Genomic DNA, 27,054 nt, shown 5'->3' with positions numbered 1-27,054 from the left:
AATAGCCTTTTAGAGCTCAGTCTTTCTGAGAACCTGCTGAGCCCTGTACTGCAGTCCATACATAACCTCAGTCCACTGTAACATACTGCCACAGGTGCTTGACCTTGTTCAGCTAGTTGTAGCTTCTCCACCTTTCTTACTGGAAAAGAGGATGCACAGGAAAATCAATGGTCATCCCCCAGTTCCTTCATTTCCGTGGTTGTAAAATATACTTGATAATCTTTTTAGCTTGCTGGCAACTGCCCTTTTTGACATCTGCCCATTGATAGGGTTTGCTGTCAAAAATTGTGACTCTATAGAATTAATGCTGTTCTGATTGATAGTCTGTACCAGAGTTGATGATGTAAATTTCTAAAGGACTCTTGATTCCCTTGGATCTGCTAAAAATATAAAGTGTTTTTCCATGATAATGCAGGATTATATGCTATAATCTAAGATAGCACTGTAAGAATTATACTAGGTGAGAGTAGGGCATGTGGGAGAGACATAGCAAATTTGTTCTTGCTGCTAAACTAATTGATATTTGCTTAGATCAGAGGAATTTCTTATAGATCGCAGATAGTCTAAGATGTCACAGACAGACACTTAGAGTGGTACAGGGTTTGATTCTGACTGCAACCCTTTATTAATATACACCGGACAGATTAACAAAGTGCCAACTGTTCTTCAGAGAGCACTAAACAGGGAGATCTTGCAAACTGAAACTGCAGAAAGCCTAGAAAGACAAGTGCCACTAATACAGTAAAAAATGTTAATACAGTAAAATTGCCTTCAAATATGCAAATTCAGTATCCCAAATAAGAGGTAATTTAGGCAGTGATATTCAGTTAGAAAAGAGGAGCTAGAAGGGTAGAAATGCTGGAGGATATCTTTAATTGAACAGATTCAGCACATTTCATACTGAAACCCTCCAGACATGACCCCCTTCCCCAATCCCAGAAAAATTACAGTCCCGGGGTATTCCCCACTCATATGCTTGCATATTTCTAAAATGTTTATTTAATGTGGTGGGTTAGAACAAGGGTTGAAACAATGTAAAGCAGTGTATTTTAAAATTCCTTGTGGAGGTATTTGTAGGGCTGTCTGTGGAGGTTTTTTTGCTTAATTTTTAAACTACAAAACGTGTGAAACCATCTGCCAAGTATTCTATATAACTGGGAGACATGCTTTCACAATAAAAGAGTTGGTTTTCTTTCATATTTTTGGCATCCTAATTCTTTCATTTTACAAATCTTGTATTACCCATTTTAATAGCACCTTAGAGACAGATTGAGAGGTGAAAGATTTGTTGACAAAACATTGGCAATTAGGATTTAGGAGATCCAAGGAAGCAGAAAACCTATTAATAGCACAATTTCTTGGCCAGATTTTTCTATGTGTTAAATATTCAATTAAAAGAGAGGGGTTTTGTTGAAGGCCAGTATGTGCTCTAGACTACACTTAATGTTTGCAGTCTATGTATGGCGTGTACAGTGTTGTGAATCTATAGTGTTCTTTGCTTCAAATGTCTCTGAAGGCATTGTTTTTTTCTGGATCTAGCAATCTTCAGCATCAATCTCGCATGAAGTTTGGATATGCTTTGCCATCCTTAACACATTGGGATTTCTCATTAAAGTCCCCAGAAGCTAACTTGCTAAAAGAGCTCAGTATTAGAGGCTGGGTACCTTTTTTTTTTTTTTTTTAACTCCTGCATTATGCTGAGGCCTTAATATTGGGCTGGATCTGTCAGAACATGGAGGTAGTGTGTACAGTTTACATCCCTCTATTCCTGTTCTCCTTTAAATAAGAAAAGGCATTAACTGCTGCAGAGGCAGTTCAGTATGGAGCAGTTACAGCTTGATGCTTTTGATATGTCCTGTAGTCTTCTGTTGTTTTCATTGAAACAGCACTGAGGGGTTGCAAGGTTATTCATTACTGGCTGATCCAGCTCATAAATGGTAGGGTACCTGAGTGGTACACCACAGCCAGCTTTCTGTACTCGCCTGGTGACTTCTTTTGGAACTAGCTGAACCACCTGGATTTTCGTGGTCACGTTAGCAGCAGCAGCCTGATCCCTGGCCACTGTGTTCCTTGTGGCCTGGCAAAGCCCTGTACCCTGTGGTCACTCTGTGCAGAATGAGCAGAAGGAGAGCACAAAGTCATTATTCTTAGCTATTCAGCAAATTGGGTGCCTGGCAGAAGCAAGAGGAAAGAATGGTGCTGTGCTTAAAGAAGTGGGTCGTTGCCTTAGCATCAGAGAGGTCTAACTGCTTGTGCTCAGTCATTCCAGTGCTGTTTCCGCAACAACACGTGTGTGAACTCTTATGCCAGCTCCAAAGTAAACCGAATTATCCTGCTCTTGAACCCCACTAACAGTTTAACTTTGTGGATACAGCGTGCTTCTGTTGCCTTCTCTAAATTGCACTGCTGCATTATACTGTGAAACTGCCCAAGATTTCCTTCTGCAGGTAGGTGTCTATGTTTTGTTGAGAGATGAAGTGAGTGCTGAGACCTTTTGAAAGTAAAGGTATTATATAGGCAGAAAATGGTTCATCGTTTTTACTATATCAGAATACAGAAAGAGTTATACCATTTACATATTGACTTGGGGTTTCTTTGCTAGTAATTATAATATGAAAATGCAGAATTTAAATGTTAGTAGTAAAGATTACTGTGTGCTCTCATTCCAGTATAAAATCCAAGAATTTAAAATATTATGTCTACTTAATTTTTTGAGCCAAAGAAGTGAGCAAACAGAGATTTGATTCAAAATAATCTTCCAACCATTTTTTTCATAATTAAAAAAGTAGCCATTTTTAAAATTTTTAACACCATTAATTTACGATTAGGAGCTTTCTCAGTATAGGTTACTAAATGTGTTGTTAGGTGAGCACAAACTAGGGAAAAAGGTATGAACTGAAATTTAAATTTAAAATGCAGAGCTCTTGAAAGACCTGCATGTTTAAGTTTGTGAACACTCTCATTTTTCTCTTTACGATTCCCTTGAAAATCCCATCACTGAACTTAATAAGTGTGATAGCCACAGCCACTGATAGCCTTCATCTAGCTGGTCTATCAAGTGCATTTTTTTACTCCAGAAAATTGTTTAAAAACTGCCCGTTTGCCTATCCGACTCGAAACCCATTTCCTGTGTTTATTCAGTTATATCATCTAACTACTACAAATACTGTTTTTAGTCGTATCAGCATGAAAACAGCTAAGACTGAGTGAACTGCAGTTTGTTTAATCCATGTCAACAAAATCAGTTATTAAACATAAAGCTGGTTATTTACACAAGCTCACTGAAGACTAAGATAGTTACGCAGAAGCAGAGAGCAGCCTAGTTCACTCCCAAGTCACAGTTTCCTTGGCTAAGCAGCGAGGGAAATAGTTTTTTGTGAACTGAACGATGTTTTGCAGTCATTCGCACCTGCTGTTCTTAGCTGATTTTTCAACTCTGCTTTCATGACCTGTTCTTCCTTCCACTGAAAGCTTTGGGAATTTTGCTCTTGACTTTGTTGGAAAACAGGACTGTATCCTAATTATTTTGACTTAAAGAATAATAAGTTAATGGCTTATGTAAAATACTGCATTCTGTAGCTTACTTAGTCATAAGTGACTAATTTACATCTCACAGAAGTGCTAGTCAAATTTTTATTACTTGGAACAAGATCAGAATTAAAAACCAAGAGGAGCAGAACAGATCCTCAGATCAGGATTTCAGTGTAAATAATTTCTGCTTTTTACCAATGTGTTCTTTCGGGAATGGATGATGTAAAATATTTTGATGGGGAGAGGAAAATGTTCTGCTTATTATTCCAGTGAAATAGCTTTATTCCTTCCTCTTGTCTGTACAGGTAAGCATCTGTGCAAGTTAGTTTCTGCAGACGTGGTTTGGGGAAAGTGGGCACGTGCCAACCCAGCATCATTGCTGTGAGTTGGCATCTCAGGGGAGGGAGAGCAATCAAAGTGCAGAAAACCCTTTCACTTCCATTTTCTTCTGACTCCTGTCACCCACCAGAATACCTCGGTGTGGCAGATTTGGACCACATAGATTAGATACGGGGCAGAGGTTTCTTGCAATACAGTGGGCCCAGCTGAGCTAAGCTGCTGTGACAGCAGTGCAATGTAATGCTCTTGTAAGCCGAAGAATATGGTATTCTCTGGAGAACGTTATGTTCACTAGCTTTGCGAAGTTTTCTAATAGCACAATTTTCATGTCACTTTGTACCATGTTACTGGCTGTGGGCAGCAGTGTACTCTGGCAGGTTTTATGCCCTTTACAAGGGGAGCAGACTCCAGCTGATTATCCATTGTACAGGTTAGGCAGCTTTGTGAAGAGTGCTGAAGTCTTTCTTCTCTGCCTCTTACCATCCAGATTCTGTGGAAAGGCACTGGAAGGCCAACAGACAAAGCTATCTTGAAACTGCTTAATGGAGACTTTAACAATTAGAACAAAGTATATTAAAGCACAGAAACTTCTCAGTTTGAGGTGAACTCCTGGATGCCTTTATTACGGTGACAGTTGCTATGCTTACGCTTAACATACTTACACATCATAGGTTTTATAGAGGTGATAAGGACAAGCTTTATTAGTTAAATTGTTGCACCAATAATGTTTTCTAACACAAAGTGGAGATCTGTGAGTGTTCTTTGTGTTGTGAAATAAAGCCAAAGAGTGGAGGAACTCAGATGTCTTTACTAAGTTTGCCTGAGAATGAACTCCTCTGTTTTTGTTACCAGGAATTCAGCAGCAGTGGGTCATGGCTGTTTCTGCTATGCTCTAATGCATTCAATTCCAGTTGCCATCTACATTGTTTTCATAACCGGTCTGCGTTACCACCTGTTCATATGGAGCGTCTTCTCGCCGAAACTACTTTATGAGGGAGTGCATGTGTTCATCACAGCCGCTATCTGCCTGTTCTTCACAGCCATGGATCAGAACCACTCTCACAAAGTGCAAGACTGAAAATAAGTGCGCAGTATGCAGTTCTGTGTTGTAATGTCCAGTGTGTCGCTGGAATGGAAGAAAGGAAAATAATGACTTTAAATTGTGCAGAATTTGAAGATTAACCTTGTTTATTTTAGTCAAGATCAGGATTTGAAGGGCCTGTCCTGTTTTAAAACTGAGTTTGCTTTAAAAATGTTGAATTGAAATAAACTCTTTTTTCATGGATAACTTTTGTTCTGTAGCTGTCATTATAGCGTTCTCCAAATAACAGAATGGCAATATTACATGAAATGAATTTAAAAATGTACATCTTAATATAAATACAGACCAGTGCTTCAGGGGCACTGAAAAAGTCTTTTGCACATACAATTTTTTTACCTTCTTAGACTACAGAATCCTAAAGATATGCCGGATGTTGCTGTTCACAAGATCTTATATTCATTAGCCTTGGGGGTTTTTCTGTTTTGTTTCTAGCCTGTGCATTGAAATTATTATTAAATTATCAAATTATTGTACAAATATCTTAGGTAAGAGATTTGTTTGTTTATTTTGCATAGGCAGCATTTCTATTTAAAGGCAGTATTTTCTTTGTAAGATGACTGCAATCACTATCTGTAATGGATTGGATTTCGATCTGCACTTCAGGCACTGGATAAGAAACACTAATGGACTAACAAAGTAATGAATCTTCTGTGGACTCCATGAACTGCTCAAATGTTGTGTTTCTTTTTATTAATGTATAAATGTTAAATCAGGTTGGTGGCAGCTGCGCTGAACATTCGATCATGTTTTCCACGCTAGGGTAGAGAGTTATGAGCCCTGAGCAGGAAAATAATTTAATGGGCTAAGTTACCAGCAAAATAAAAAGTGTATTTGCATCACCTCCCCCCTAGTGACCTGTCTACCCACTTCACTATGAATGCGCTATAATTAATTCCTAACAATGTTGTTTTCCTTGTTTATGTCAGGAAGATATACATTGATGAGTATTCTGCGTATCAGTATTCTTTATATGGGTTTTCTTGCCTCGTATTTTTGTCCATGTTAGCAGCCAATAGGATTTAATCTAAATATATTAGAGGTGTAGCAGAAGGGAAGCATACAGGGAACTTTTAACTTTTGTTATAAATCTGAAAATAAAAAGCTTTTAAGCGCTATGTAGCTGACACCACATTTGTTAGGACCACTGATACACTTTTCATCTCAGGTTTCAGATAGAGCAAATCTCAAGAAGTAGGCCTTTAGGGTTTATACATTAATATTAGGTAATCTTGATCACTCACAATGAAATTTTTTTCAACTGTAAACCAACAAACTTTTCAGTATCCTGGCCATGTATTGCTGTTCACCTGGAGAAGAGACTGCTGGATCTTAATGTCATTCACTGTCACCTGTTGGAAGTTTTAAAGTTAAATACTTTTAATAAATTGTTTTTTCACTGCAAATTATGGAATATTTAAACCAGTTTGTATTTGTGAATGGTGTACACATTTACCATTTTCATCATTCTCAGTATTTTTTCTCCTTACCTGTTGCCTAGCAACTATATGGGGGTTATCGACATCATCTCTGTTTACTTACTTGGTTAATTCCTAAGCAATCCTCCCTAATGTTCATACAGAATATGTTTATAAGAGATTTGACTCAGATAGAAAGGGTGCTACTGGAAGGGGTGGAGGGGAAGTTGCGTCTGGGGTACAGAATCCTAAAAGAATGTGACGTGAAATTCTCAAGGTCTCTTATTCCTTCCTTCTGATATTTTTTGCATCTAGTGTACCCCTTGGACATTTTATCAAAGAGTGGGATCAAAACTATTGTGTGTGTATTAAGGTTGTGTTTCTTCAGATTACTTAGTTAAAAAATCATAGTGTCCCCTTTCTCCTCTGAAGTTGAAAGATGTCCAGAGTGAATCCAAGAGAAAATAAATGGCTTGGGAAAACTCTGTTATTTAGGTCTTCAAGACTAGGAAAGGAAGGAAGAAGGACGAACTTGGCTCAAGACAGAGATGCGGTCTAACACGAGTTTGGTGATACCTCAAGGAAACATGGTGCTTTCAAGTTCAAACTGCCATTTTTATTCTTTTTCACCCTTTTTCTTTGGGTGTAGGCAAATGAAATAACATTTTAACTTCATCAGCTTTTGGGATACAGCAATGTAAAGCTGAGGCAGTGAAGAAATAGTTGGTTCTTGCTGCAGGCAAACAGACTTGAACTGGGGAATTATGTAAAAACCATTTCATTTTAAATCAGCACGAAGTTTTGGCAGTTGATCTGAGTGTACAGAGAAAGCAAATGCCTGAATGCAAATTCTCATCTCAGTAGTTAGCTGCTCGTCTTCCCTCCTCATCCCAATACCCCTTGTCACATTCAGGTACCCCAAACCCTCAGAGAAGAAGACAAACAATGTGGGACGCAGGAATGGTACGTGGGATGGTTTCTGCCACTCTGAGCATACCAGTTCCTTCTGTCCAAGTCCTCTGTGGTCCCTGCTCCAGCATGGTATTAGCCTGGGCTGCAGCTTCCTCAGGAGAACCATGTGCACAGGCACAGACTGCTTCTTGAATGCATTCTGAGCAGGGATGTTGTGTTTGGGCAAAGTTTTGACACATGGTAAATTTTTCCACTCAACACCTTTGCTGCAGGTCAGAGCCAGGTTCTGCCAGTTAACAGTGGACTATAGCTTCCTCTGATAGATGTAGAGTCCATGCACTGCAGATGAACTGGTGTGTCCTGTGCAGGTGACCTGTGTGCTACACACTGAAATGGATGTGTTGAACTTTTTGTACATGATGCAGAGAAGGTCATGTGCTCAGGATGCCAGAGGGTCATAGCACAGGCTTGTTTGTGCTGGGACTTGTGCTGTGTCCAGCAGTTGCTGAGGGGAGCTGCTCTGCTGCTGGCCTGATCCGCAGCGGCGTGGCAGGTCGTGGCACACAGGGAGTTTTCCTGAGGCTGGGAAACACCAGGGGAGTGGAGAGACCTGGCAGCTCTTGCAGGAGATGCTGACATGGCCAGGCATTGCCAGAGCCATGGTTGCCACCCCACACCTATAAAAAGCTTGGGGAGCGTCAGCAACCAGGAGACTGCGAACGGAGCGGGCAAGCAGTGCATGGCGCAGCAGTTTGCGCAGGGAGGGTGTGCAGGAAGAGCCTAGTCACCCTACCAGCTCAAGAGGCAAGTTCAGTTGATGGTCACCACCCTCTTGGAAGGAGCTTAGCTGTGGTACCCACCTGGCAGAAAGCTCTGTCCTCTGCGCTCGACAGAATGGATGTGGCAACCCAGACAGAGCTCCCAGGAAAACATGCAGCCCCCCAGGTCTCAGGCTGCAGGGAGTGCCAGAGCCTGTCACTGGGAATGGATGGCAGTGGTGAGAATGGCTGTGTGAGGGGTGACCAGGTGGACAATCTGTTCAGCCTGGTGACAAAGCTATGAGAGGAAGTGGACAGGTTAAGGAGCATCAGGGAGGGTGAGAGAGAGATAGACTGGTGGAGCGTTCTCAGCCTTCCCTGATACAGAAACAGGGATGGCCACCAGACAAAACCCAATATGAAGGGGCCCTGTATCCTCCCCCTGCCAGGATGAAGGCAGTAGTTTAAAGGAAAGGAGTGAATGGAGGCAAGTCCATGCTTGGGGTGGCAGGCGAACCTCCTTCTTGCCCACATCACTTTCCCAGGTGCCTCTGTACAACAGGTATGAGGCTCTGGATGTGGAAGGCCAGTCAATGGATGATGTGGATGATGGTCTATCTACACCAGGGCTGTCACCAAGGTCAGAAAGGCCCTCCTCCTGTATCATGACCACCTCCACAAGGAAGGAAAGGCAGATTATAGTTGTAGGTGACTCCCTTCTGAGGGGAACCGAGGGTCTGGTATGCCAGGCAGACCCTCCTCTTGGGGAAGTCTGCTGCCTCCCTGGGCCCTGCGTTAAGGACATCACTAGGAAACTCCCCAGCCTGGTACGGCCCTCTGACTGTTACCCACTACTGCTCCTCCCTGTGGGTGGTGATGAAGCTGCAACACATAGTCCAAGAGCGACAAAAGAGACTTCAGGGCCTTGGTTGGTGAGGGAATCTGGTGCACAGGTTATTTTTCCCCTCTCCTTCCAGTTGCGGGCACTGACATTGGGAGAAACAGATGGAATCAGACTATCAATACATGGCTCTGTGGCTGGTATCCCCACCACAATTTTGGGTTTTTTGATAAAGAGGTGACCTACACAGCATCAGGCTTGCTGGTGTCAGTCAGATGGGATTCACCTCTCTCAAAGGGGAAAGAGAGTCTTTGCCCAGGAGCTTGCGGGGCTCATTGACAGAGCTTTAAACTAGGCTTTAAATAACATCAGGGGGAATAACATCAGGCTTGCCTGCAACAAGTTGTGGAATGACATGCCAAGGTTGGAGAGATGGGGTGCCAGTGAGAGCCCTCAGCCTGTTGCTCAGAGATGTGCAGGACACTGCAGCACACTTGAAGCTTAGAGGAGATGAGTGAGGGGCTCCTGAGATAATAGGAACCGACAGGGAAACACAGGTGAAACACCTCAAAGGAATTCCAGCCAGTCAGCCAGCCAGCCTCAATGGGGGCCCAACTGAAATACCTCTATGCAAACACACGTAGCATGGGGAACAAACAAGAGGAGTTAGAGATGTGCTCATGCCTGCAGGGCTATGATCTCATTGGCATCATGGAGATGTGGTAGGATGGCTGCTATGACTGGAGCATTGGGATGGAAGGACACGGGCTCTTTAGGAAGGACAGGCAGGGGAGACAAGGAGGGGGTGTCACCCTCCATGTCAGTGACCAGCTGGAGTGCATGGAGCTCCACCTGGGGATGGATGAGGAGCCGACTGAGAGCCTATGGGTCAGAATTAAAGGGAGGGCAGGGACAGGGGACATTATAGTGGGGGTCTGCGACAGCCTACCTGACCAGGAAGACTGAGCAGATAACGCCCTCTATAGACTGATAGGAGCAGTCTCAGTTCACAAGCTCTGGTACTCATGGGGGGACTTCAACACAGCAGAGTGTAAGCAATCCAGGAGGTTCCTGGAATGCATTGGTGGAATGCTTCCTTCTCCATGTGATAGAGGAGCCAACAAGGAGAGGTGCCATGCTGGACCTTGTTCTCACCAACAAGGAGGGGCTGGTGGGCAATGTGAAGCTCAAGGGCAGCCTTGGCTGCAGTGACCATGAAATAGTGGAATTCAAGATCCTCAGGGCAGCGAGGAGGGCACACAGCAAGCTCACTACCCTGGACTTCAGGAGAGCAGACTTTGGCCTCTTCAGGGACCTGCTTGGTAGAATACCTTGAGACAAAGCCCTGGAGGGAAGAGGGGCCCAAGACAGCTGGCTAGTATTCACGGGTCACCTACTCCAAGCTCAGGAGCGATGCATCCCAGCAAAGAGGAAGTCAGGCAAAAACGCCAGGAGGCCTGCGTGGATGAACAAGGAGCTCCTGGGCATAGTCAAACACAAAACGGAAGCCTACAGAGGGTGGAAGCAAGGGCAGGTAGTCTGGGAGGAATACAGAGAAATTGTCCAAGCTGCCAGGGATCAGGTTAGGAAAGCTAAAGCCCTGATAGAATTAAATCTGGCCAGGGACGTAAAGAGCAACAAGAAAAGCTTCTATAGGTATGTCAGTGACAAAAGGAAGATGAGGGAAAATGTGGGCCCACTCTGGAATGAAACAGGAGACCTGGTTACCTGGGATATGGAGAAGGCTGAGGTACTCAATGACTTTTTTGCCTCAGTCTTCACCGGCAAGGGCTCAAGCCATGCCACCCAAACCTGAGAAGGAAAAGGCAGGGACTGGGAGAATGAAGGACCACCCACCGTAGCAGAAGCTCAGGTTCGAGAATATTTAAGGAACTTGAAGGTGCACAAGTCCATGGGACCTGATGAGACTCTTCCGCAGGTCCTGAGGGAACTGGTGGATGAAGTGGCCAGGCCACTCGCCATCATGTTTGAGAAGTCCTGGCAGTCTGGTGAAGTTCCTGCTGACTGCAAAAGGGGAATCATCACCCCAATTTTTAAAAAGGGAAAAAATGAAGACCAGGGTATCTAGAGGCCAGGCAGTCTCACCTCTGTGCCCAGCAAGGTCATGGAGCAGATCCTCCTGGAGACTATGTTCAAGCACATCGAAAATAAGGAGGTGATTGGTGACAGCCAACGTGGTTTCACTAAGGCCAAATCATGTCTAACAAATTTGGTGGCCTTCTGCAGTGGGGTTACAGCATTGGTGGACAAGGGAAGAGTGACAGATGTCATCTACCTGGACTTGTGCAAAGCATTTGACACTGTCCCGCACGACATCCTTATCCCTAAATTGGAGAGACAGGGATTTGATGGATGGACCACTCAGTGGATAAGGAGTTGGCTGGATGGTCGCACTCAAAGAGTTGTGGTCAACAGCTCGATGTTCAAGTGGAGGCCAGTGACAAGTGGGGTTCCTCGGGGGTCGGTATTGGGACCAGCACTGTTTCACATCTTTGTTGGTGACGTGGACAGTGGGATCGAGCGCACCCTCAGCAAGTTTGCTGACAACGTCAAGCTGTGTAGTGTGGTCAAATGCTGGAGGGAGGGGATGCCATCCAGAGGGACCTTGACAGGCTGGAGAGGTGGGTCTGTGCAAACCACATGAAATTCAATGAGGTCAAGTGCAAGGCTCTGCACGTGGGTCGGCGCAATCCCAAGCACAACTACAGGCTGGGTGGAGAATGGATTGAGATCAGCCCTGAGGAGAAGGCCTTGGGGGTGTTGGTGGATGAGAAGCTCAACACAAGCCGGCAGTGTGCGCTTGCAGCCCAGAAAGCCAACCGTGCCCTGGGCTGCATCAAAAGAGGTGTGACCAGCAGGTCGAGGGAGGTGATCCTGCCCCTCTACACTGCTCTTGTGAGACCCCACCTGGAGAACTGTGTCCAGCTCTGGGGTTCCCAGTACAGGAGAGACATGGAGCTGTTGGAACGAGTCCAGAGGAGGGCCACAAAGTTGATCAGAGGGCTGGAGCACCTCTCCTGTGAGGACAGGCTGAGAGAGTTGGGATTGTTCAGCCTGGAGAAGAGAAGACTCCGGGGAGATCTAATTGCAGCTTTCAGTACCTGAAGGGGCCTACAGGAAAGGTGGAGAGAGACTGTTTACAAGGGCGGGTAGTGATAGGACAAGGGGTAATGGGTTCAAGCTGAAGGAGGGTCGATTTAGATTAGATGTTCGGAAGAAATTCTTTACTGTGAGGGTGGTGAGGCACTGGAACAGGTTGCCCAGAGAAGTTGTGGATGCCCCATCCCTGGAAGTGTTTAAGGCCAGGTTGGATGGGGCTTTGGGCAACGTGGTCTAGTGGAGGGTGTCCCTGGCCATGGCAAGGGGTTGGAACTAGATGATCTTTGAGGTCCCTTCTAACCCAAATTATTCTATGATTCTATGGTTCTATGAGTCTATGAATGCATGCTAAGCCACTGCTCCTCTATGGTGCTGTCTGTAAAGGTCAGGGCAGTTTTTTGAATTCGTCATGTAAAGTATTTGCAAGTTAAACAAGATTTATCTCCACAACTGCACAGTCACAGGAACAGGGGTCACAGATGCAAGTTGCCGTGAAGGGCTTCTGAATAACAAAGGCTTCCCTGAATGTTTCAGCAGCACAGGGAGGGGAAAAAAACTATGGTCCCACTGATCAGTGGGGCAGGAGAGGGAGCTGGCTGATCTCATTCTAGGCTACTCTGTCTAACTGTGAAAGGCTGTGATGGGGGGATGTTGATGAGGCTAGCATTGCACCATCTTCCAGAAGTGCAAGGAAGGTCTAGGGAATTATGCCATCACCTCTCCTCAGTCCCCAGAAAGATGATGGAGAGAGAGACTGTTTCCCAGGAACTGGATGGAGGGGAAATGACTAAGAGGGATTCACCAGGACAACTTGTGCCTGGCCCATTGGTGCCTGAATGCCTTTTCTGAAGAGATGACAGACTCTGTGGAGAAAGGAAGAACACTGGATATTGGACAACTTGACTTTAGCAAGGCCTTCAGCATGGTGTACTTGCTGCCCAAATGGTGAACTATGTATCAGTGGGCTTGAAGGTGGACTGGATCACTGGGCTCTGAGGGTTGTCTTCAGTGGTCTGAGGTCCCATGGTTGGCTGGTGACCAGTGGTGTCCCTGGGGGGCAATGCTAGGGCAAGGCAATTTAAGATCTTTCTTAGCTGGATGAAAGGATGGCAAGACCAGGGTAAGTCTGGAGATGGTACCAACTGGAGGGGAGGGCTACCCTTTGGAGGCACCTTGGAAGACTGGAGAAATGAAGTACAGCCTGGGCAAATACCGAGTTCTACCCTGGCTCAGGGCAAGAGACTGGTAGTGGTGCAGGATGGGGCCCATGGGCTGGGGAACAGCTCTGGAGCTCCAGTGGGCAGCAAGGGGGATGGTGAGCAGCACTGACAGCCTGATCCTGCTGCCCAGCTGATCAGTATTCAAGGAACACACACATATACCTACACAGGTATTTGCGTAGATAGTTTATCCAACACCTGGCAAAAATTCCATTGGCCCCCCCTGCTGCTGGCGCCCAGACAGGAGAACCCCAGAGGTTTGCAGCCATGCTCTGGTTGCTGGTGTGCAGACCTCTTATCTTACAGGTGAGTTCAGTTTGCAGTTCACTGGTGTTCACACATACCTACTGTGGGTGTTGACAGAAAGTGTCCAGTGTTGCCTATTTAATCCTGCTAGCAGTATGCTGCAGCACAGAAATCCTAGGCTTCCCTCCCGCTTTCCCATAAACTTACTGGGCTAGCCTGTGGAGATACGCCACGGGAGGTGAACACGTGCGTAGTGCCGAGGAGACCACAGCACTTCGTGTAGGCACTTGCACCAAGATGCCTGCATGTGATAAATCCTTCAGTGAACAGCAGCATGGGAGACAGCTTTGGTTTACACAGCACAGCCTCATGTGTGAAGCATGTTAAAGGTTAATATGTGGAGAGTCACTCTCCTCTCACTCGCCTATTTGGCTTCCCAGAAGCAGGTCCCTGTGGGGTGGTTAGAAGCTCCATGGTCTTCAGGTCTGGGTGTGCGGAGGGGTGTCTGGGGAAGTCCTGTGAGGGCACTGGGGCTCCTTCCTGAGGCTTTCAGTAGAGGGCTGAGTCCCAGGTGGGATGGGAAGAGCACTTCAGGGAAGGCAGAGTGGTGTGAGGGAGGTACAGGGGCAAAACAAAATAAGAGTTATGGGAGGCAAGTGGCAGGAATTTTCCTGTTGTGGGGTAGTTTCTGCAGGGTGGGCAGGGCCAGGGGGAGAGATCCCATCTGCCCTTGTAACACCTGCAGCATCTCTGAGCAGGCCAAAATGAAGCCATTTTATGAAAACCCCAGGGAAAAAAAGCCCACAAAATCAAGACAGTTCTCTGACTGGGACCAATGGTTCACCTACACATAAGCTCACAACAGCTGACTTCCAGTATGTTTTCATCTCAACATCCTACTTGGAGAGACTTTTACTGGTTGGAGAGAAAGGGGACGTAAGGAAACAAAATATCTGTGACCATATTCATACTGCTGACCTGTTTCAACCAAACATGGAGCAAGGCAGAGGTCTTAGGATAACCTGAGTTCCCACATCTCTCTGCTAAGCATCAGCAATGTGTCATGGACAAGAATCTCAGGGCATGCCTCCACTAAAAACTGGGCAGTCAGGACTTAGCTAGTGTCCAGTCCACGTAAAAACACCTGTCTGACCAGTCCATGCAGGTATGCTTTGGGCAAAGGATGGATGTTGAAAGCAGGCTTTGCTATTTCCCCTGGTCCTGGAATAGCTTTCTTTAAATGCATACTGAAGAAGTTCCTACAAGTTCTTTCTTATTCATAGTAGCTGGAGACACCTGGAAAATGTGCCTCATTAGTAGAGTATTACTGGGCTTTTGACGTAGGCTTCTGACCTCAGACCATGGTCAACACCTGCAGATCTGCCTTAGCATCCTTGTGGTGAAGTCCAGACAGCTGTTGTCTGGTTTGGCTCCTGGGTACAATTGCAGGGTAGAAATGAGACACCCTTTCCATCCTTCTCCACATTGTGGCATCTGTCAGTGTATGTGAAACTGGCTGCATCAGACTCTCACCTCAACAGAAAGGGAGCCAGAAATGCCACACAGCCTGCCTGTGACTTGGACTATGACTTGGGGGTGAAAGCTTCTTCCCCTCCACAAAATGGTGTGGGGAAGCACCTGGGGGCTGTCTGCTACCAGAAAGGACACACAGTACTCTCCTAGTTTGCAGATCAGCACAGACACACAGTTAAAGAAAGATCAGTCTTCTGCATCCCCTGAAAAAGCTCTGTATAGACCTTGCTCACTTGACCTATGGTGAATTTGGTAGAGCCAACACAATGATACCAAAAGTATACTGGCTGGATGGTCACATTTAAAGAGTTGTGGTCTACGGCTCAATGTCCAAGTGGAGATCAGAGATGAGTGGCATTCCTCGGGGGTTGGTATTGGGACCAGCAGTGTTTGACATCTTTGTCAGCACCTCTCCTGTGAGGACAGGCTGAGAGAGTTGGGATTGTTCAGCCTGGAGAAGAGAAGGCTCTGGGGAGATCTAATTGTGGCCTTCCAGTACCTGAAGGGGGCCTACAGGAAAGCTGGAGAGGGACTGTTTATCAGGGAGTGTAGTGAAAGGACAAGAGGTAATGGGTTTAAGCTAAAGGACAGTAGATTTAGATTAGATATTAGGAAGAAATGTTTTACTGTGAGGGTGGTGAGGTACTGGCACAGGTTGCCCAGAGAAGTTGTGGATGCCCCATCCCTGGAAGTGTTCAAGGCCAGGTTGGATGAGGCTTTGGGCAACCTGGTCTAGTGGAGGGTGTCCCTGCCCATGGCAGGGGGTTTGGAACTAGATGATCTTTAAGGTCCCTTCCAAGCCAAACCATTCTATGACTCTATGATACCATGTACTATACCATAGCTAGCAGACAGGTATAGCACAAACTAGCTATTTAAATCCTGAAATTCTGGTGATAAAATGCTAGATAATTAGCAAAGTAATTTTAGTCCATTTGCAACAAATGTGTTCATTTGCATGAAGAATGCAGTGAACGTAGATTAGCTGAAACAAAAGCACAGAGATTGGGCAGTTTTCCTCTTTGATGCAAAGATTATAATTAGTTCGTATTTTTATATGCAATGGTTTGAAAATGCCTTATCTGAATACAGAGCAAGTGTCACTTCTCTGGAAGTGTTTCACCTGCTGTTGGATGCTTAACTCAAAATGCTGGACTCTTTTAATCAGATCAATTAGATTTTGTTATATGTATCATCCCCCAAAAAACCTCTAAAGATGCTGTTTGCCCAGAATGGGCTTTTTAACATTATTGTTTAATGTCCTTGCTCCATTCCCACTGAAATCAGGGGAGTTTTGCTCACACTGCCAAGAGAGCCCTAGCTTGCAAATCATTTCCAGTTCCCATAATTGAAATCTTTTGCTTGTCTGATGCTGTATTGTTTAAAATGTCTTAAGTACTCTTAGAAAATAAAAGCCAAATCAGTTTAATTCTGCATTTGAAATGTCAGTGTCATGCTGCTTTTATGTAGGCATATGCATATTAAGTATTATTTTCTGAGTGTAATTGCCTTAAGTACTGTTGATCATGCAAAGAGAATGATGCATTCTCTGACTCAAGGGTCTGAGAATCAAAGATCCCAATCCTGCAAATGCTGAAGCATGTGGAGAAAGCCCTCTCAAGGGACGACACAGACATCCAACCACTCTTGCGTTCAAGGCTGGGGTCCACCTTTAGCAGACTGAAACCAGCAGAAGCACACAGCATCTCATCCTTGAGCAGTACTGGTCATTGGAGGGAGAGGCTTGGCAGGAGAGAAGAAGAAGGACTGGTGAGGACAGGTGGAGGTAGAAAAGCGATGTGGATGGAGTGTTTGGAATCAGATGGAAGTAGCCAGATGGGTCATAGAAAACACCAGGAAGACAAACTGAGGAAAAAGAAAGGAAGACTGGGAAATGTGTGTATACACTGTCAGGCAGTGATCCTTCAACTTACTGGTGGTAACATGAAAAAGTTATGTTGAAATCTGTTTTCAAGGTGTTTGTAGAGGGGTTGTTCTGACTGGCTTCACTCGACTGTGTTCCTGAACTGAAATACCAAGAAAGTAAAAGGAGGGTTGGAAAGATAGGCTAGACGGGATGAGCGGTGCTGGAAAATTAGATCAGTTTGAAGAGCAGTAACATTTATAAGAGTTACCAACTCAAACTGCCTGCTTTGACTGAGCACGCTTCCTCTCTATTTTGAGGAACATTCATTCTGTTCTACATTGCATGTTTTCTCATGAGCGGCACCTCACATTACAAGCTTAGGGTGCTGTGATCCCATAGTGTTTTGTGTTGCCTATTAATCTTTAGCCTGGGTTGCTGACTACCCAGCACTTCATGGGATCCTGTCATGGTCATCCTCACAGCTACAGATGTGTTCAGACCACTGTTTCTTGATGTAGTGGAGGTAGAAAAACTATACAAGAAGAACATGGACCTGTTGGAGAGGGTCCAGAGGAGGGCTACAAAAATGATCAGAGGGATGGAACACCTTTTCTATGAAGATAGGCTGAGAGAGTTGAGGTTGTTCAGCCTGGAGAAGAGAAGGCTCTGGGGAGATCTAATTACAGCCTTCCGGTACCTGAAGGGGTCCTACAGGAAAGCTGGTGAGGGACTGTTTATCAGGGGGTGTAGTGATAGGACAAGGGGTAATGGGTTTAAACTGAAAGAGGGTAGATCCAGACTAGATATAAGGAAGAAATCTCACAATGAGGGTGGTGAGGCACTGGAACAGGTTGCCCAGAGAGGCAGTAGATGCTCCATTCCAAGAAACTTTCAAGGTCAGATTGGATGGAGCTCTGAGCAACCTGATCGAGTTGAAGATGTCCCTTCTCATTGTAGGTATGTTGGACTACATGATCTTTAAAGGTCCCTTACAGCCTAAATCTTCCTATGATTCTATGAAAAACAGGGAGGGGTTGGGAAAGCTGTAAATGTAATATACAAATATCCATAGACATAATGCCCTGAGCATTGCTAGAGTTGATAGTACAAAACAATTTCCTTTTTCATGTATGAAAGTTTTAGAAAACAATCCTTTCATGGCCCTTACTTCCCTGAGTTGCTTGCACCCTGAAGGTAACGTCTGAGGAAAGGCCCTCGCACAGTTTGTGAAAGGAGGAGGGAAGCTTGTTTTAAGAAGAACAAAGCTGAAATACTTGAAAGTGGCTGGGAAATTCTTTGCTTTAAAAAGAGAAGGTTTTGCTGGTGAAAGAAAAACCATAGCAATCTACAAAGGTGTATTATACCTGGGAAACCCCTTCTTTTCTGGACATGGCCTCTTGCAAGAATATGCAAGATCTCTGCAAGTGGAAGACAGCATGTTTATTTGCTTGTTTTGCCTATTTATTTGACAACCCTTCTACCTCCCATACATCTTCTACTCTCTCTTGCTATATCTACTGCAGCTGCTGAGTCCCTGCGCTACTCAGCTGCACACAAGCCAGCTTGTGGAAATACCACTGTCCTGTGCCTCTTTCAGGGTGCATCTCACATCTTTGTGCATGCCTTTCTGTGTATATGTTTGTCCATCTCCTGCATTTCACATAGCTATGGTGAAAGAAACCCAGCTAGGTTTCAAGAGAGGGAAAAGCACTTTTAGATAGTACTCTTGTGCCTCTACCTCCACATGGCAATTACTGCCTTGGTATGTACACACCTGGGGTGTGGGGGGAATGTCTGGGATCCTGTTCCAGTAAATTAAATGACAGAGATCATACTCAGCCTCTTCTGCATGTTTCTTCACAACTATGGTCTGTCACGTGAGACAACACTCAGGAAAACTCAATATTTGAGTTTGGTAACTGATGAGGCTGGTGGCATGCTGCTGCCAGGCAACCATAGCTAGTCCAGGCTCTGGTCCTGCAGGAAGAGGCATGAGGATAGAAAGTGAAGAGTTAGCCTATACTCTCTTCTGCCATGTCTGAGTAATGTATTCACAGGAAAATGAGCTTCTAGCCATGCTCAGCTTCCCCAATTCAGGCTGAATTTGCCACATTGATTTTATGGTTGGAGGTGAAGTGGAGAACTTGGAGATGAGTCACAAAAAGGGGCTGAGAAGTGGCAATGGTAGCTCTTTCTCCAGACCCCTCTGATTGGAGCACTCAACATGAAGAAGAAAAGGGGACAGTTGTGTGACACCCTCCAGCTCCCAGGCACTCAGGAGTACTTACCCCAGCATCACTGGTATATGTTTTTACCGTCTTCTGTTGACTCTTTTCTCCTTCGTATGAAGCAGCTGAGTGTCCATTGGAGCTGAGGTCCCTCCCCACCAGTTAGTAAGCTGTCTTCTTCTGCATGCTATAAATATTTACATGTCTTATGCAAGCTGAAGAGCTTCGTGGGAAATCAAGGAGAGTTGTCCTCAGCACAACTCGTAGTGTGATCTGCAGGAATCCAGGCAAGACGTCCATGTGCACAGGGACAGTCTTTGCAGGTCAGATCTGGAAAGGACATGACTTCTTGTCCTGTGATTGAGAGAAATGAGGCAAGGCTTGCACGGGGAGAGAACAAATTTTGTTAGCTAAGGTAAAAATCAGGCAAGTTCTTGTATGCATGTGTACACAACGGACATCCATGTGAGGGAAGCACCAGTGGTAAAAGTGTGGGGGGGGAAGCCAAAGGAAAAGGTGTGCAACCTTCCAGAAACCCTGACTAATGATGTCTCCTGATGTGTGGCCTTCTGCAAGGGCTTGTGGTAGAAGCCAGCTTGCTTCACCGCAGATGGGCTGGACAAAGCACTGAAAACATCTCCCTCCCATTTGACATGCAGGAGAGAAGGGCTCTGCAATCCCTGCAGCTCTGCGGGGAGCTTTCGACTGGTGTCCTTCAAGACTGGTGTCCCTTGAGGTAGGGCTCAGCAGTCCCGTCCAGACTTGTGAACGTCCATGTTCATGTAAGTGTCTAGACATGAGGGATTCCTCTGGTGTGTCTGCTCCTCTGGTGTGTGACAGGTGACATTTCAATGGTTTCTTCCAACTGCTGAGGACTTTCCTGACCTCAAGACCAGGTGTTTTCATGACCTCAAATACAATTTGTGAAGAAAAGACAAAAATTTTTCTCTGTGTGGAGTGAGCAGGGTTATGTCTGGTCTGGAGGGAAAGCCTGAAAGAAAAGCAGCACAGAGCTACAACAGGCTTGTGGCCTGTTAAAAACAAAGCTATCTGAAGGTGCACACAGACCTCCAGCATCTAGTCTAGTGGGCAGGGGGCTGCTGGGCATGCTGCTCTCTGGAGATCAGTCAATGAGGTGAGTCAATGGGGACATTGCCTCGAGGACTCCACGGGTGCCAAGGGACAAGACTTCCCAACTGAAATGGCAGATGGGGAGCTCTTAATTTCTGCAGCTGGCTTCTGCACTACAGAAAGCCACTACTGTTTTCCCAGGTGAGTAAGTGTTGGTTTGGGAGATTTTATTTTTGAGAGTGGGAAGTTTTGGCATAGGTGGGTTGTGAGGGAAGATAGAAACCTCCTATCTGTGATGCTGCCTGGAGGTCACTGTTGCTTACGTTTCACGACGATCTATCCCAGGGACCTCACATAGTGCTGTGCAATTTAGCTTGAACGTGGCAGGCAGGTCATGGGACCTTCTGAGATCCTTGGTGAGAAGGCCAGCCTCTGCAGATGTGGATGGCCAAGGCCAGGTTTTGGTGCTTATGCTGGGGCAGCCGCACTGCAACTACACAAGGGTGAGCAGCTGCAGCATCTGCTGGAGTGGGGTGTAAAACTGCTCTGGGTCAGTGAGGTCTCTCCACAGGCTGATTTCAGTGGGTTTTCATTGTGTTCTTGAAAGGGGGCACATGCCCACACACATTGCTGAATCGGGGCCCCTGCCCCTGGCCTCCTGTCTGACAAAGGCTGCTTCAGGGTCTGAGTAGCCGGAGCTCCCTGCATGGAGCTCATACTGAGATGTCTTCTGGTGAACTGAATGACAAACTGAAAACCAGCCCTTACATTTAGTTGTCTGCTATCTGCTGCCATTAATCCACTTGAGATAATTTGGCAGCAGCGATCAGAATGAATTAATTTGGGATTTGCAGGCTGTTGAATGCTTTTCCTCAGGCAGCTTTCTGTTGAGTTTGTGGACTTTGGGGATTAGCTGCTATTTAAAGCAGCAATGTATGAACTTCCGTGGTAGCTTGTGCTCTGTCTGTCCAGCTGAGCCAGAAGAACAAGTGATGCGTGTGGGTGCAAGCTCGAAATTCAGTGTTCTGCTGCTCTGCTGTGGCTCCTCCATCCCTAGTGGGATTGATCTTGCTGAGTTTCTAGCATCAAGGTGTGATTCAAATCTTCCTGTGTGCTGGGCTCTGCTCTATGACAGCTAATGTTGCACTGGAGACCTGTACAGCCTTGGCTTCTCCAGAAAGGGACTGCTGCTTCTTGACAGCCACTTCTTTGGGGCTAAAGCAGCTGTTATTCCCTGTTTGCTTCTTGACAAAGGCAATTCAATCTGCTGCTTCCACTTGCAAAGTTCATCCTCTGCCCCAGGGGGACCAATATTTGGTGCTGGGAGTAAAGCAGCTAAATAGAAAGATTAAGCTATGAAAAAAGGGGCAGAGGAGTTTGGGGAGTAGTGCAGGGACAGGGCAAGCTGGTGTGTGAGGGGACCTGACCCCCAAGTTGTTCAGAAGCACATGCCTGTGGCCCGGGACCTGGACATGCTGTGCAAGGGCTGCTGTGTCCCTGGCCCAGACCAGCAGCAGCACGGGCAGGAGAGCCTGTGGTGGCAGTGCGTCCGAAGAGGATGTGCCACCTTTCCCTGCCTGCCTGAGCATTTAAGCATATGATTCATACCTTTCATATCTGGACGTCCATACTTCTTTATCACAGACTCTTTGACTTCAGTGGACACAGTGTTACAGGAAGCTGTGGTGAGAGCCTGGAGTCTGGAAACCACCTGCTGAAAGGCAGGTGCTCAAGAACACACATAGAGGCTGAGATCTGCAGCCTTACTTTCAAATGCACTGTTTGGAAACAAAACAACAAAACAACCCAACAGATTTGTCATCTGCACGCCTGACATCAAGTTTTCACCTTCTTTTTGTGTCCAGGTCCACATTTTCCTCCTTTTTCACTACAAAGAAGCTTTTGTGTGCTTTGCAGTGGGAATTTAAAAGAGGAGCCAGAATGAAAAAGAGTAGGTGCATTGGGTCTTCCAGTATTGAACTTGCAAATGCACTTATCTGGGATGCTGCAACCTTACCCGGGGTCTGTGAGGTCCACGGAGAAGGCTGAGTTTGACCATGATAGGCCTGAACTTGCACTGGCAGGATGCTGACCAGCAATCCTGTGTTCAGAAGCTATAGCTCCATTTCCCCCAGCAGCTGCTGGAGGAAGCCTTCTACTAACTCCTGGATAGACTAATTCTTTGACCTTGCCTGTAAGCTGTGGTTTAAAAACATGAACATGTTTTTAAAATGTTTGGATAAAAATCAGTGCTCAGCCCACACCTTCCTATTTTCAAACTAGGAATTTTTAACTGGACAGAAGTATAGATCTGTGACAAGAGAGATGGTAGCTAGAACTGTCCTGATGACTGATTTTGCATTTGCAAGTTACTACAGAAAACTTTTCAATCCAGAAATATTTTAGCTGGCACTTGTTTAAATTGGATCCTCTTAAAATAGCATGAGTTATTTTAGAAGCCTTTTCTGCCTTAAGCTTCTTAGTAACTATTAGGAAATATTAAGTGTGCATTCACTATGCTAAAAAGAATAATGGAGATCTCAGAGCAATCAGTTCTGTGTGGGATGCTTAAAGCGTTAACATATTTTGAAGCGATTATTTCCAAATTAAGATACCTAGAGTTGGAAGAGATCATAATGTGGCTTTTGCAATCAAAAGACATAGAGTAGGAAATAGAGAGAGCTGGCAGCATGTGTGTGTTCTGAATTAGGATTAAGTGTTTGTGTGTGCACTCTTTCAGCCCATTGCTATAGCTTTATTAATATCCATCCATATATAATTGATTTAAAAGCTATTCACTCTAAGAGTCAGTTTCTGCGATCTGAGAACTTCATACCAAGCTACTAATCTCAGCCAATTTACAGCGAATAATATTGTTATTTGTTATTGTACACACGGTTTTATTGTTTCCTTTTTCTGTACATAGGAAGAAATTTTCTTTTCAATGGGAAAATAGCCACTGCTGCCACAGCAGACAGAACAATCTCTTCTCTGCATCCTCATTTTGGCTGGAGAGTCACGTACCAGGGAAAGCCACGTGACACCGGACTGGTATGCACAGGAGCGAGCTTCTGTCAGGCACGACTTTGGTCATCCTGCTGCCCCTTGGGACCCTTGTGATTTTGGGAGCGTTAATATTTGCTTCTCTCTGGAAGCCCCATGGAGTTTCAGGATCCCCAGCCGATCTGGGATGGGAGCTCTGGGTAGCGACTGCACTAACACCTTCAGGCTTTGAGATGCTTTTTCAATCTGCAGTCATGAGGCGGTGGCAATAGCATGACCCTGTGGAAAGTGTAACAGTGATGGGGAGGGGGGGGGCTGGCAGATAACTATTTGCCTGCCTCCCCCCAGGGGCAAAGCCAGGGTGCAGAGAGGATGGCGGAAGGAGGAGGGACCTGCACCTCAGACCAGCGTAGTAAGGTGGGCTGAAGCAATGTCAGGAGGTCGGCAAGGGGTAGTTGTGTTACAGGCTGGAGAAGCAGCAGTTTGCAAGTGTATTTTTGAAAATACTATTCTATGCTGAAAAGAAAGAAGTACCGCAGGGTAGGGGCAACCTGTAAGGATCATAAAACTCATTCCCATTTCCCCTCCTAAGTCCCAGGGCCAGCCCTGCAGCATCCAAAATGGACCTTCCTCTGTTTTTGTGAGCACATTTCTGTTTCTGGCACTTTTTCTGTAATGTGTGTTCATAAAGATGTTAATTCCCTCCCCAAAAAATAGCAGATGGTGCAAGACAAAAAGTTTGGCTTAAGCCACAGCATGGTAAAAATGTCATGCTTCTTCTTTTTGCTTGTCCTGCTGCTTTGAGCCAGCAGTTTAGGCAGATATCTCCGTAAGTGCGCAATCCTGTAGGACATGGGTTTCTGTCCACTGCTTGGGCTGCTGCAACTTTCTAAGTCCACCTTATTACTGAAGTTGCTACTGAATTCAACACAAACACACATTCTAAAACATGACCCCTAGTCTACTGAATTTAATGATTTCTCTTCCTTATGCAGTGTGCTAACAGCTATGCTGTTCGAAAAAAAGGGTAATGTCTGCACTTGGGATTTTTTCCTTACACAAAATTGCCTCAGCCTTCAAGCTCCTTTGTGTTGTGTTTGGTGCCCTGCAACAGTGCCTCCATGTTCATCAAAGGAAATGCTCAGTTTTTCAAAGGGTTTTGCGTAATAGAGCCAAATGGGTTCTAGTGGGTGTTAAAATACTTTTCTAGTTTGAAATCTTCATACGGCAGAAATTTGTTAACTAACAAAAGCACTGGTTGTTGGCACCTGCCGGAAAGGTGGTAAAAATAATTCAAATCACATTGAAAGCCATTGTGCTCCTGCCTTAGCTGGACTATGTTAAATGGACCTTGACAATGTGTTTAAATACACCTCTGTGGAACTTTTCATCAAAAGGTCACCTAAATGAAAAGATGCTAAACAAGTGTTTGCCTAAAAATGTTTCCTAGTGCCCTTGGCACCCCAATGCCTCAGAAAATTTTGGGCTCCCACTTGCGGTAAGCAAAATCTTTAATTTTGTAGTAACTGCTCAAATGACTACCCTGGAGAAAATACATGGTAAGGAAGAAAAGTGAGACAGTACTTGGATTTGAGCCCTTCAGGGAAAGTCATCTGGGGTCTGCACCCATGTAGTGGGAGCTTTAGCCCTGGTTGGAATCACCGCGTGGTCTTTTTTTTGTTAACACACCCTGAAGACAGGCCAGGTGGCTCAGGCCAGCTTTCCAAGCACAGCTTCACTGACATGGAGGCCCCCTTCTGTTCCTTTTGGTAGGATGCAAATATGGGCAAAATGCTCAGCATGGGGCAGAGCTGGGGCAGGCTTTTTCACACATTAAACTCACAAACAGCTGGAAATTCCTTCAAGATTTGTTCCAGCAGCTGGGAACCGAGACGGAATGATAATCCACCTTCTCCTCCCACTCTGCAAGAGGCCACCCTGAACTTTGCAGCAGTGATTGTGATGCTGCTGCAGATAAATGCTGGGTGAAGGAACAGCACAGATTTAGAGACCAGCAGCCTGCCGCCTTGGTTAAATCCTGGTTGCCTCAGGTGCTCAAGGAACTGACAGCAGGAGTGTTCATTGGCCATGATGCAGCAAAATAAAATGAGGTGGGAGCTGGGGGGATGCTGTGTCCTTGTGTGGACATCCACACTTGCACGATGATTGAAATTGCTGGGCTGTGTCACTGCTCAGAGAATGGCTGCAGCACGGCACAATAGACATGGCAAGGGGACAGGACCATTGATCCTACCTGCAGTGCTGCTCCTCTGTGGTGGTGAGGCCATGACCACGGCACGCTGCCCATCTTTGTTGCTTTTGGCTTTTGTTAAACAAGGTGCAGAGCTGGATGCTGAAATCCCACTCTGACCTGGAGAGTCTGTCTCCTCCAAGGGGTTCTTCTGGCCAGTTTGGCATATTTCAGCCAGCCAAAACATGGGCTTGCTGGTGACATTGCCCCAGGAGCCCCTCTCAGCCTGACAGCTAATGGGACAAAGTTTTCTGACATGGTTTGGGATGTGTGCCAACTCATCACCCGTCGCTGGATAAATTTGCCCTTGTTGTTAGGAACAGAGGAAATCCTGCTGTCCACTGTAAAGAACCAGATAACTGGGAGGCATGCTGCTGGATTGGATAGAGGCATTAGGGGAGCTTAAAAGAAGTTACAATGCAAAGGTAGAAAAGGAAATAATTACTGAGATAGTTCACTTCTCTATGAAATAACCTGGAACCCATTTGAGCTAGTTGCAGACAAACCATTTGGCCAAACAAAGATCTTTCAGCTGGCAGTGAAGAATGCAGTCCCTATTCAGTGTGACTGCTTATACTGGACATTCACACGGAGGAGTGTCCCAGAGCAAGGCTGGGACACAAACAGCAGCATCAGAGTGGAAGTGGAGCAACAGTGTCATCTCTGTGCTTGCTACTGGAGTGACCGCAGCAGAAATGCTGTGTCCAGCCCTGAGCCTGCAGCTTAGAAACACACTGCTAATTTGGAGGAAGCTCTGAGAAGAGCAATGAGAACAATTAGGAGACCAGAAAACTTGCTTTTGTAATGAGAGGGTTGGGAGTTCAATTTATTTGACTTATCATCCAGGCACTGAGTTGATCCACATCTGTAAGTACCTGCTGGGAACAGGAATGTGATGACTGGGGGCTATTCGGTCAAGCAGGCAGATGGATAACAAGAGCAAGGTGCTGCAGGTTAAACCAAAACAAATTCAAAGCAGAAGCGAAGGGTAGCTTTTACCAGCTGGGTTAATTGAGGGCTGTGGTGGGGTCTCAGTCTTGCTCCACAGGTTTACCTTGAACCTCAGCACTCCTGCCAGCTGGAAGGGCAAGTTAGCAGAGGTGCAATCCCTCCCTACCTTGCAGTTCACCTGAGGGAAGGCTGGCAGGGCAGTGTGGGCTTGCTTTAACCCCCAGGGCCATGCAGCTCTGTGGATGGCCCCAATGGGGCTCACTCTTCTTCCCCACAATGACTTGCAGGTGTTGCATCCTCCACAGTGGAGGAATCACCCAGGAACACAGCAGCAACTCGTCTCCTCCACTGGCTCAGCTCAGATCTTGCTTTCTGCACTCCGGAGGCTCAGGGCAGGCTGGATCCTGGCACCCTCCATGACATTGGCGCTGCAGGAAGCACTGCCTTGGCATGGGTTGCTCAGCCACAGGTCTGAGGTGAAGGTGCTGCCTTTCTGCTGCCAGGCCCTCAGGATGCCCAGCCTCTTGGATACTAGGGAAGGGACCACCTGCAAATTGGGACTCCAGCACCATGTCCTTTCAGTGCTTTATCTCAGCATAACCCTTTGCTACTCCCCCTTGGGCCCAAAACCTGGCTGATCCCAGTGCAAGACAAGTCTGTTCTGCT

General features: G+C 45.8%; 1 protein-coding gene across 1 annotated transcript in view; it reads left to right on the top strand.

The window, feature by feature from the left end:
• Positions 1-6,388, top strand: part of PIGG (phosphatidylinositol glycan anchor biosynthesis class G) — a 101,280-nt gene extending 94,892 nt beyond the window's left edge. Inside the window, exon 13 of the mRNA XM_054810491.1 lies at positions 4,723-6,388. Coding sequence (XP_054666466.1) covers positions 4,723-4,948 — 226 coding nt within the window. The 3' untranslated portion in view covers positions 4,949-6,388. The remainder of the gene's footprint in view (positions 1-4,722) is intronic.
• The last annotated feature ends 20,666 nt before the right edge of the window (positions 6,389-27,054 follow it).

Source organism: Grus americana, chromosome Z (genome assembly GCF_028858705.1).
Source record: "Grus americana isolate bGruAme1 chromosome Z, bGruAme1.mat, whole genome shotgun sequence".
Classification (NCBI taxonomy): domain Eukaryota; kingdom Metazoa; phylum Chordata; class Aves; order Gruiformes; family Gruidae; genus Grus; species Grus americana.
Note: the sequence above shows the minus strand (reverse complement) of the source record. Positions and strands in the feature narration are given on the sequence as shown.